Source organism: Pinus tabuliformis, chromosome 2_1, assembly GCF_031772625.1.
Source record: "Pinus tabuliformis cultivar Carrire ecotype Pingquan chromosome 2_1, CPIR1, whole genome shotgun sequence".
Lineage (NCBI taxonomy): Eukaryota > Viridiplantae > Streptophyta > Pinopsida > Pinales > Pinaceae > Pinus > Pinus tabuliformis.
Window position 1 is genome coordinate 792,538,588 of NC_142299.1, and position 12,222 is coordinate 792,550,809.

The 12,222-nt window shown below is 32.8% G+C and overlaps 1 protein-coding gene across 1 annotated transcript; it reads left to right on the forward strand.

The window, feature by feature from the left end:
- The first annotated feature begins 8,407 nt into the window (after positions 1-8,407).
- On the forward strand, positions 8,408-10,594 carry LOC149202979 (cytochrome P450 78A4-like). Its single transcript, XM_089400081.1, has 2 exons — positions 8,408-9,428; positions 9,809-10,594. The coding sequence occupies exons 1-2, from the start codon at positions 8,427-8,429 to the stop codon at positions 10,454-10,456; spliced, it is 1,650 nt and encodes a 549-aa protein (XP_089256207.1). The 5' UTR covers positions 8,408-8,426; the 3' UTR covers positions 10,457-10,594.
- Positions 10,595-12,222: the final 1,628 nt, after the last annotated feature.

Genomic DNA, 12,222 nt, shown 5'->3' on the forward strand with positions numbered 1-12,222 from the left:
AATCTATATGACTTTCATCATTCTAAGGCTAAATGTTGCTTCATCTATCTTTTTTTTCTCGTCTGGCATCTTCTTGAACAAGTATTCGAAATGCTTATTCCACAACTTATGGAGGAAACAAATTTCATTCCTTATGTGGAAATGTATTAGAGTTTGTATTGAACATGGTTGATTCTATAATGTGATGTAATCTATAGTAATGATAATATGTCCAAATGGGCTACACAGGTTACACATGAGATCTTCGAATTGGAAACTAAAAATGGATAAAGCAATAGATTCCTTTATGCATGATATAAATGTTGCACTAACCCTTAATACAATCTTTTATTTCATTTCTCCTTGCATCATATACGATTTCTACATAAAATAAATTGAGTCCTAAAAGATTTCTCCAATAAAATATAGCCAGTGTAGCTATAAAAAAAAGCACAATGGAAATTAAAAAAAAAATGTAGCAAACATTTTTGAGTGGCTTCTTCCAAAAACATCGATAAATGTCATGAAAATATTGAATAAAGAATATCTAAAAAAATCATCATTATACAAATAAATTTAAATGTCTCTTACTAGTGATTGGCATCATGTTGCAATCCCTTTTGGTTTGTTCTAAAATCACATCTTATATTAGATCAATTTATGGCTTGGTCTATTCATAGAAGGTCAAGCAAGGAATACAACCTAGAGAATCTAATATGGTTTGATAAATTGTTTTGAGTCCTAAAATATTTCTACATGAAATATAGCCAACTTGGTTAGAAAAAAATGCACAATGGAAATTAAAAAAGAAATGTAACAAATATTTTCCAACGTTTTCTTCAACAAACCTAGATAAAGGTCATGATAATCTAAAACATAAGCATATATAAAATAAAAAAACATCATTCTACAAATAAATTTAAATTTCTCTTACTAATGACTCCCATCATATTGCAATCCCTTCTAGTTTGATCTATAATCGCATATGATATGGCTTGATATGGAATGACATCCTAAATTCAAGTAAGGAGATCGTGAGGGAGGGCACGAAGGTGGGATGAGAGGAGGGAACACTAACAACTGAAGTTCACCCGGGTAAGTCGAAATGGGCAGAAAAATAACCAACCAAATGAAAATGAAAATTTGTTAGTTAACCTCACATCGATATACATGCAAACCACATGAGTTAACCTGACATTGTAAATCATGTAGCCGAGAAAGATTTTCGATGGGATGATGAGCTTGACTGATTTGGAGATTAATGCCACTAATTACATAGTATAGTAAGTTTTTATCTTTTTCTTATTTAGGATACATTTTGGGTCAGCTAAATTCTTGTGCAATAACAACATGCTTAGTGGATGAAAGAATCAAAACAACAATTGAAGGCTGAACTTGCCAAGGTGTAGAAAGATTTCATTACTTAAAAAAATAAATAGAGATGCATAGATAACAGAGCTAGAACTTCAAGTTACTAAGTTGAGTGACAATATAACTAGTATTGAGAAATTCAAGAAGTGGCCTTTGCAAATAAATGAGAATCTTTCACAAGAACAAGAGTAGTTTTGTAAGAACCTAAGCTTATCTTCGGAAAAATAGAACTTGAATAACAAACTCTTCAATGATATAGAATATAGGACTATAGAACTCAGTCAAGCAAAGAAGGTTCTCCACTAATTAGTGCCTTTGTAAGATATGGTGAGGATTCTTCGACACAACCCACCCTAAATCTTAGATGTTGATAATATGAAGGGAAAAGTTTCCTCAAAAGGTTGGAAAAAGAATTTTGAAAACTCTGTCGATATGGTGAATAATGAAAAACAATCATGCACTTCACTTATTGACTTAGCTACTCAGATCGGCAAGGAAGTTGATATACCCAATGTCCCATTTAGAAATGAATGCAACAGGGAGGAGAAGTTCATCAATAATGTGTAGTGGCATATGTCAAATTCGAAAAAATAAATTGAGTAGTTGGGCAAGGTGGACCTTGAATCCATCTCTCAATTCTTTGTCAATCCACAAAGTTACTGTATATTGACCAAAAAAATCACCTCCATATTTCTACAAGAACTTCCAAATATGGAAAATTGGGTCTTTGACTACCAAATCAATGTTCATTATGATCCAACAAACCTAATCTCTCATATTATGAAGGTCCATTTGTAATGGAAATCTTACAAGGAAGCTTCCAAATCAACAACATCTCAAAAATTATTCACCCACTCTTCTCACATTTTCAATGGTCTTATCTTCCATTTTATATTTTATTTTTCCAAAACTTTTCGGATGTAACAAATTATACACCATATTTTCTTAGCTATTTTGTAAAATTATTTAAAGAGATCCCAGGAGGTTGAAAGGGGTTATGGATTTTCAAATAAATAGGCCTTTGCACTGTTGCAATGCTTTAATTTGAAGAAATATAAAGGGACAATATATTTCCACTTTATTGTTTCTTGTAATGAATGTGGTATTCTTGCCTTGTTTGTTTCTTTTTATTAATGAGATCTCACTTATTTTTCTTAATTGATTAATGTTTTCATACATGTATATGATTAGTGCCCATAGTTTTATTATTCACTAATCTCTTCAGACCTTTCTTAATTGATTAAGTAAAATTTTAACGTATGAATGTTACAGTTCTTCATTTAGTTTCATTTAACTATTTACTTTGTTTGTTTATTGTCTATAGTGATATTAACACATTGTGGTAGTTTGGAAATCTATATCTCAAGCTACCTCAAATCCAATTGATTCATAGATTATATTAGATAGCTCACGAGATATATCATCAATAATTAGAATAAAATTTTTTCTTCACTTTTTGAATAATTACAATAAAGCTAATAATATTATTTCACTACTTCCATATTCAAATCATATAATAACTTAGAAAGTATCCTTTCAATAGCGAATTCTTTAGGTGGCTAGTGTGTCCAGAATATGTGATGATCATCATACCAAATGAGTATAGGTTTAATTGGGACCTTGGTTGGTCAATTTCTCATATTGTTGGCTTGGTTGATTCCAAGCATCAATAGTAGGTTAGAAGGCTATCTATGAAATCTTTGTCCATGAGAATCTAGTGACTATATTTATTTAAAGTTGTCAAACGATATGCTAAGTGATGTGATATCTATCTTAGGATTGGGAAAATTTTAGGTTGTGATAAGACGATATTATTTCCTACTCTCACATTGGAACCCTTTGAAAATTGGGTGATTGATTTTGTGGGCCTACTAAATCCTCCTATGTGAATATTGAATACATGCTACATTATCATTATGACTTTAATTAGATAGGGAAAGGATGCATAGGTGGAGGATTATGATGCAAATATGATTGTGGGTTTTATTTTTGAACTATTATTATGAGATTTAGGTTTATTAAAGTTTGGATGAGTGGACAGGATCCATATTTCATCAACTCCACACATTTAATCAAGATTTCATTACATCATCAACATATCACACCCTATCATCCATAGGTCAATGGTGCACCTGAATCATTTAATAGTATGCTAGAACATTTCTTGAATAATATATGGAACATGGAGCATAAATCATGGGATGAAAGGGTTATATTTCTATGGGAATATAATGCTACATGAAAAAGACTAGCTAATCATGCTCTTTTGAAGTTCTTCTTTAAGAAAGAAATTGCAATGACCATGGATTTCAAAGTCACTAGTTTTAGAATAATTCTAGGCACTAGAATGTTTGATGACAAATCCTTGGAGGAAAGATTGAATGCATTAATGGAGGTAGAAGAAGATTATTTTATTCTCAGTTTTAACATAATAACAGTGAAATGGGTGGAAAAATATTGGCATAGTAGATATCATAAAAGAATTCCTTTAGAACATAGCATGTTTTCCATGCTATATTATAGTAATATATTAAAGAACCACGGGAATTTTATGATCTATCAATTCAGTTTGTTTTGTATTATGTAGAATGCATAATTTGGTGTAATGTTGATGCAAATAGATGAAATATTGATGAATGGGTGTGTTAGTGGAAGTCAATTGGAGACCTATTATGACCCTAGTAGATGTATTCATGGAACTTGCTTGGTGCATGAAGTAGTATAGTAGAAATAGAAGTAGTAAGTGAATACTCAATATGTAGTATTTAAAATTGAATTTAGTGGAAGTATGAAGTGTAGTTACTTTGGTGCCAAATTGAGTGGATTAATTAGGTAGCACCTTGATTTTAATGAAGAACTCTTAGTTCTCCCTTGTGATGTGATGGATTGATAGAATGTATGTAGGTTGAGAATGATGATGGTGAATTAGAAATTAAGTGTGATTGAAAGTTAAATTTGTGGCACATACCCTTACGATAAGAACTCTAAGACAAGTGAAAATGGACATAATTGAACCATCATATGTTGAATACTATAGAAGAGTTAGGGATTTGGTTAAGCATATGTTAGTTGTGAGTAAAATTTTTGATAGAGAAAATGGCATTTACATCCAAGCCAAAATCCATATCAAAGAAAAAACCCTATAAAGAAGTGAACATGAAAATTAGAGATACACTGGAACATTCACATTCACTAATTATTGTGAGGTAAGGTTCAAATTGTTAGTGTGTAGATTTTATTCTTCACAATGTTGATGAATTCTCAAAGAATTAGTTCAACTAGTATGTATACATATGGATATTTCCTAATGGTTTTGAGGATATAGTTTTGAAACCATATGTGAGGAAACCATTTTAGTGAGATATTTTAACATTGTTAGATGTTTAACATTTTGGTCACATCATTATTAATTGCATTGATGTTAGATTTATTTTTAGTAAAACTATGGATTTTTATTGGCAGATCAATCATATCCTATAAATCAAGGTGTTATGCACAGAGTTATAGGTTTTCCCAGGGCTAGAGAGGATGTAAGTGATGTAATTATAGAAAAATACTTCAATGCAAAGGAAAATCATCATAGGTATGTCACTTAGTGTGGTTCTTATAGTAGTGTCAAGTCGATAATTCATAACCAATTTGTTCACTTCACCACCTAGATTTCAGCCTAAAAGTTAGTTTGAAAGTGCATAAAAGTGATTCTCCAAACAAACTAATTTATGTAGCCTAAACATATTCATAGTATATAAATAACCTTGGGCTAGATGTTTGCTTAATGATTTCATTACAAAATTTTCAAAAGCCTATGATCTTGGTAAGGATTTCCATTATAACTACGTTCTCACGTTTTTCTCAATGATAGTTTGGAAAGCACCCAAATGAAGTCCATTTGACATTAACATTACATATACATTATTTCCACTATTTTTTTTTAATCTGGTTTTCAAAGTAAAAGGATTGGTAAACCTTGATGATATAGGAGACTACATAATCCTTTTAGAATTTGTACTATCATGTATGAAAATATGATATTTCTATTACTTTTGGAATTGCCATTCGTAATGTGTTTTTAATTGATCCTGTATATCCATAAGAATTTTAAAAATATTTTTGTGCCAAATCACTTAAGCATACAATAAATCAATTGTAATAGAATGGCTAAAGTGGCTAGACTCAAAGTTAGATTCTATTGTTGGAATTCTTTGAGCTAAAAAGCTTAGGAAAAAGAAAAGTAATATTGCCTTATCATCTTAATATATTAAGTATACAATAGTTAAAGAATCATTTTCTTTAGCTAAAAAAAAGAAAAAATAAAAGAGAGAACAAGAGTGTCAATGCAAGGAAGAAGGATTCTAAGAAGGAAACCAATTTATAATGCAAACATAGAACCAAAACATGGGTTTTCCATCATTGAAGACCTAATTCCTATCACAACCTCACAATAGTAAGAGGAATCCATCGAGGGAGATTAGCTAGCACACATTTTCAGGATAACTCATTATTCGGAGAGACATTGCATGTGTTTAACAAAAAGAGACTAGTTTAAACTAAGTTGTTAAAATCCCACACCAAAGGTATACCAAAGTATAAAAAAGAAAGTTATACATAGTTTCTTTTTAATGTATAAGAAAGAAGCCACACAAACTTCCATGTAGTCCAATCTATCTAGCAAAGTTGAGAAGATTGGTAGACAATTTAGATTCCCACCATGAATTACTTTGAATTATTGTTATTAATATTATTTATAAAAATAATAAATATATAAATAAACAAATATATATATATATATATATGGAACAAAATTCTTAATCATGGATATTTACTTTAACTTTAACATAGAGATCCATAACCTAGAAGTAGAATTTGTTATAATACCATTACTTATTAATACCATATGCTTAAAAAACATAACTTACTTCATATTCATATAATCTTTTTTTAGTAAATCAATTTAATTAAAATAGAAAAAAAAAATATAATGGTTTTAGAGATAAATCTCGACCTTTTGATTTATGTTTACTATTATGAATATTTAAAAATTTGATTTAAATATACTATTATAAATATTTAAATATTTTATAAAAATTAAATATTTACTATCCACTTAATATTTATTAATAATTAAATTAAAAATCTAAAAATCTAATTTCTAAATAATTATTTCTATAAGCTTAGTACAAAATACTATTATCACACTTCAATTTTAATTATTAGAACTTTAGTCATTAGAACGGATGGTGAATCACACTTTTGATTGGAAACATGTTGACCAAAAATTCCTCTTATGTGATTTCTTCGAAAAGACTTTATTTAATTAAAACTTTAAAACCAAATATGAACCTAAAGCCAAGAACTTTAAGACCAAATATGAACCTAAAGCGATTATTACACTTTCAAAAACTTAATAATGTACCCACCAGTGACATGTGAAAGGGTAAGGTTAACAATGAGTTACCACACTTTTGACTTTCTTTTTGGCAATCACTAAATGCAAATATGAAGACCTTTAAGAATGGGTGATGATACCTTTTCTTTATTAGGAACGACTAAATGTGAACATAAAAGGGTTTAGCAATCACCATATAAGTGTGAACATAAAGAGGTTTAGCAATCACCATATAAGTGTGAACATAAAGAGGTTTGAGAGTGACTAAATGTGAACGCCAAGAGATGTCAGAATCAGTCACCATATAATATATTATATATTTTCTAGGGAAGAAACGACTCAGCCACCATATAATATATTTTGTAGGGAAGGAACGACTAAGTGTGAACACAAAAAAATTCCAGCATATTTGAAGGAGACATAAACATGTTTACTCATGCTTTTATAATGGAATGTGGGAATATGCGATTTTTTAAGTAGCTCTTTTATGAATTTTTTAATATTTATGGCGGTTCTCATGTGCATAATTTTGTCCATAAAACAATGCTTATTTGTAAAACACTCAACCGTCTGTACCAGGACATCTGACTGAACCGAAGAATATTTACAGATCTCTTTCATGGACCGTGACCTCTTGCTTCATCGTTTTTGTTTTTGAAGGTGTTTCTTTCCATTTCTAATTTAGGATAACTTTATATCGAAGGAAAAATTTTAAATTATTAGTATTTATTTAGTTTATTTTTTATTAATTATTAGTTCTAAATTTTATGGTAAGTTTAGTGTGATGTGTAGGGATGGAATTTGATGGGTAAAAATATTTGAAAAATATGTAATCAAGAGTGGAAAAAATTTATTGAGATAGAAAAGAATTAGAAAAGGATGGTGTCATGAAGACCAGATAGAATTTTTGGGATGGAATTTGATTAGTAAATTTAGGGTGATTTAATTTGAAAAAAATGATGTAACGAAGAGGGGATGGAATTTAGTGGGATGAGATTTGATGAGTAAATTTATCGTGATTTAATTTGAAAAATACTTAATATACATTTTTTGGGGAGAAGAATAAAAATACTCGCTTATCTTTGGGATGGAATTTGATGAGTAAATTTAAGGTGATTTAATTTGAAAAAATTTATCCGATGAAAATAAGATAAAATATATAAAGATGAATTTGATTGATAAATTTAAAATGATATGCTTTTCGATAAAAATATTTTCACACCCTTCAACATTATTAAACAAACACACACTACACTTAGCAAAAACCATTAAATTTAATGAGTCATTCAGATTTGGAATTCTTGGAATGAGTCATTCAGATTTGCAGCTGTATATACCTATCTTTAGATAATTTACCTGCCAAAATTCAAGGATGACATACAGTCCAGCTCATTTAATGCGTATTCGAAAACTAACTTTCAGCGGTCCCTTTCCCTTAAACAGGAAAACCAACCCGAATACTTCCAAACGCAGTGCGCGTTGGTCTATAAAATATCGTCACCGTGTCAGATTCCGTAGTTTTCCAGTCGAAGCGCCTGAGTCGTCACGTGCAGCTGCCATTGACAGCCCACCAATTTTCACGCACATTTCGCCCCCTCTATTGTCTCTCTGTAACGTACTTCAACCTTATTTAATCGGCCGATCCTTTCATAGTACACAATCCATCTTTCCTTCTCTATTATCTTACGGAATGGAGAATCCTGGAACTTTTCCAACCGAGGGATGGTGGGTATATGCCATTCCTCTATGTAGAAATAATGGAGTACGTTGTTATTTCTTCCAGCCGACTGATAACATTTCTGCATCGGGGCAGTGGCCTCTCTGTATAGCACTGCTCATCATTGCTGTTTGTGCTGTTATGGTGTCCTGGTCCAGCCGGGGAGGCTGTGCATGGGCCGCAAGGAAAAAGAAAGGTGTACCCATTCCTGGTCCCAAAGGGATGCCGATAATTGGAAGCCTTATGGAAATGAGCGTCGGTCTTCCTTACCGAAAGCTTGAGTATCTGGCTCGTCTCCATGGTGCCAAGAAAATCATGGCGTTTAGCTTGGGCTCAACGCCAGCCGTGATTACATCGGATCCTGACGTGGCCAGAGACTTGCTCAGCTCCTCTCATTTTGCAGACAGACCCCTCAAACAATCGGCTCAGCAGTTGATGTTCGGAAGGGCGATGGGATTTGCGCCCAACGGCGACTATTGGCGACTCCTGCGGAGGATTTCTGCTACGCATCTCTTCTCTCCGCGCCAAATTGCGGCTTACGAAGTCGGCCGTCAATCGGATTGCGCGACAATGCTTTCCGACATACTAGCTGAGTCTAAAATTAACGGTGGTCCGGTCAAGATCCGACAACACTTACAGAAAGCGGCCCTCAATAATATAATGGGAAGCGTCTTCGGGAGACGGTTCGTCGATGCCAAGACTGAGAAGAACCTTCGCGAAATGGTGAATGAGGGATTCGAGCTCCTTGGAGCATTCAACTGGGCTGACCATCTGCCATGGCTGAGAGCTCTCGACCCACTCAGAATCCACAGCCGCTGCGCCCGGCTTGTACCACGTGTCAGGTCGTTTGTGAAGGACATCATCGAGGAGCACCGACAGAAAAAGAACACGGCCGCCTCAGACTTTGTGGACGTCCTGCTTTCGCTCCAAGGAGGAGACAAGCTCGACGACGACGATATAATCGCTGTTCTCTGGGTATCGTAATAATTAAACACTCTCAGTAAATACAGTTATTGTGTTAGAACTAAAAAATTTAATCTCAGTAAAATTTCAGTAATTTATTTAGCAATGGATTTGTTTAGAAGCGGGGAGAGTTTATTGTGAGATTTCGCAAAAAAAACCCAATATTTACATTAATCCGATGAAGAAGTAATATCTCTCATAAAAATAAAAAAAGTAATCTGTCACATAAAGTAATCTGTCCCATAAACCATTTTTAGCTCAGTGAAAATCTTTTTTCTCTTATTTGTTTAGCCCAATAAAAAATTTTCTTTCTCTTATTTGTTAGTGACATTGATACAAAATAAAATAATTTTCTTTCTTTCTTGCTCTTATTTATTTTGAAATACACGCAGGAAATGATATTCCGCGGCACAGACACAACTGCTTTGCTCACAGAATGGACAATGGCAGAGCTGTTGCTGAACCCACAAGTGCTTGGCAAAGCTCAGGCAGAGCTGGACGCCGTTATCGGGCGCAACAGAAGCGTAACGGAAAACGACATCGAGAAGCTGCCGTATCTACAAGCGGTGGTGAAGGAATCTCTGAGGATGCATCCACCGGGGCCTCTCTTATCATGGGCCCGCCTTTGCACAGAAGATTGGTACATGGCAAACGGGATGTGCGTTCCGGCGGGTACGACGGCTATGGTGAACATGTGGTCCATTACCCACGACCCGGAGATCTGGGAACGGCCCCATCAATTCCGTCCAGAGAGGTTTCTCCTGTCGGAAGGCGGACAACATGTGGACGTCCGAGGCAACGACCTGCGGCTAGCACCATTCGGTGCCGGCCGGAGAGTGTGCCCGGGCAAGGCTCTCGGCCTCCGGATGGTTCACCTGTGGGTCATTAAATTGGTACATCATTTCGCCTGGTTGCCTTCTCCTGAGCACCCGGTGGACCTTACAGAGAAACTTAAACTATCATGCGAAATGGCAACGCCCCTTACCGCCATCCCACTCACTAGAATTCCAACTCCCTCACCCACCTCTCACTCCGCGTGATTGGCGCTACCCTTCTTTGTCATTTACTACTTTTCTAACTCGTTTATCATTCTATAATGCACGGGGATTTTATACTACTATTCACTGAATACAGTCACCACATTAGATGTATAAAAACTGCTTTTCATTGGGCAATTTCTTTTCAATCCAGAATTAAATTTTAAAGTAAATTTCATTTGATATTCGATTTTGTGGACACTAAAAAATATATGTGTGCTTCGCTAAACTGCGAAAGATTCTTGCCGATGGTGCCGGTATTTGATTTTTAATTTTATCTTTCACAGACATAGATGACGGAAATATTAACACTTTAATTTACTCCATTTACTGGTCATTTTATGAGATGCTATTTAATTTGACTACGTTTTATGAGACACAACTTTTATGTTATTTAATTTGGGACGTTGTTCGCGTTTTTTTGTTGGAGTTTGCCATGTTTTTTAAAATTAAATCTTGATTATTGTTCTTTAAATTGGGTTTGAGTTTTAGGTTTCACAGATATAGATGACTGAAATATTAATACTTGAATTTACTCCTTTAAAGTCTCATTTTATGAGACATAATATATACACTATTTAATTTGATAACACTTTATGATACATATGTATATTATTAATTTGATGTATTTTTTATACGTTTTGGTAAGAATTTGTTAAATTTTTTTGGATAATTTTTTAAGATATATAGGTATATTATTTAATTTGATGTATTTTTTTATATGTTTTTGGTGATTTTAGTAAAGAATCTTGTTAGATCTAAGAATTTTGTTCTGAAAATGAATCATATTAATTGGTTTGAAGCGTCAATCCAATCTTTACAATGTGATTAATCCGAAAACTGTTTTTCTATAAAGGAAAAAATCTTGTTAAATTTTTCTAGTAAAATTTTGATTTTTATTTTTTTAAATAAATTTTTACTTATAGGTATAGATTTAATACTTTTAAATATTTTTAATACATTTAGAAAATTTACAATCCAAATTTATGACTCTAACCACTCTCTATCAAATTCTGAAAAAAAAAAACATGAAAAACTTAATTAAAAAAAAAAAAAAAAACCAAGCTTTCAATTTTATAACACACCAACCTAAATTGTGATATAACATTTCTATAAAAAAATGTACACTGTTTAAATAATTAGGCCGAAAACGTTTTCTCAATAAGGGAGCCGCTTGAGCGTTTTCGGCTGTGTAGAGATTATAAGAATATGTCACGTTTTGTTATCTGCGATGTATCAGCACGTGCCATTTGTTTTTTCTCCAAACTTTGTTCCTTTAGCTTCCTGGCGCATATCACGCATTCCCGTCGACCCTCCTGTCGCTGTTGGAACTTGTGGCGAGCTTTCATCTGGAGTATTCGGGGGACTGCAGTGAAAGTGGAAAACAAACCGTTTATGAAATTGAAGTAATTATTTATTAAACCGTTTAGGAAATTGAACGATCATTCCGGTTAAAAGTTTACAACTTTTTATTCATGAATTAAATTGAAACCTAATTAAATTGATAATGATCATGGCAGATACTCTCCAATTCAAACAAAATAAAATAAAATAAAATAAACTAATATAAAATTTTAATTCGGAAAAATATCAAATAGATATAAAAATAATTTTATAAAAATAAAAGAATAATAAAAATAAAAATGACTTATGGTATTGAGAACTCATGGTATAGATCTAGGGTATTCATGTGGAATATAGTTTATTTAAAAGGAGGAAATTAAATCAATCTAGATCCATTTTAACTCCAAATCTACCATGCCCCACTC

Excerpts from the sequence above, each read along its gene's own strand:
- LOC149202979 (XM_089400081.1), top strand. The coding sequence starts at position 8,427 with ATGGAGAATCCTGGAACTTTTCCAACCGAGGGATGGTGGGTATATGCC. Across the intron at positions 9,429-9,808 it reads ATATAATCGCTGTTCTCTGG|GAAATGATATTCCGCGGCAC; the intron begins GTATCGTAATAA and ends AAATACACGCAG.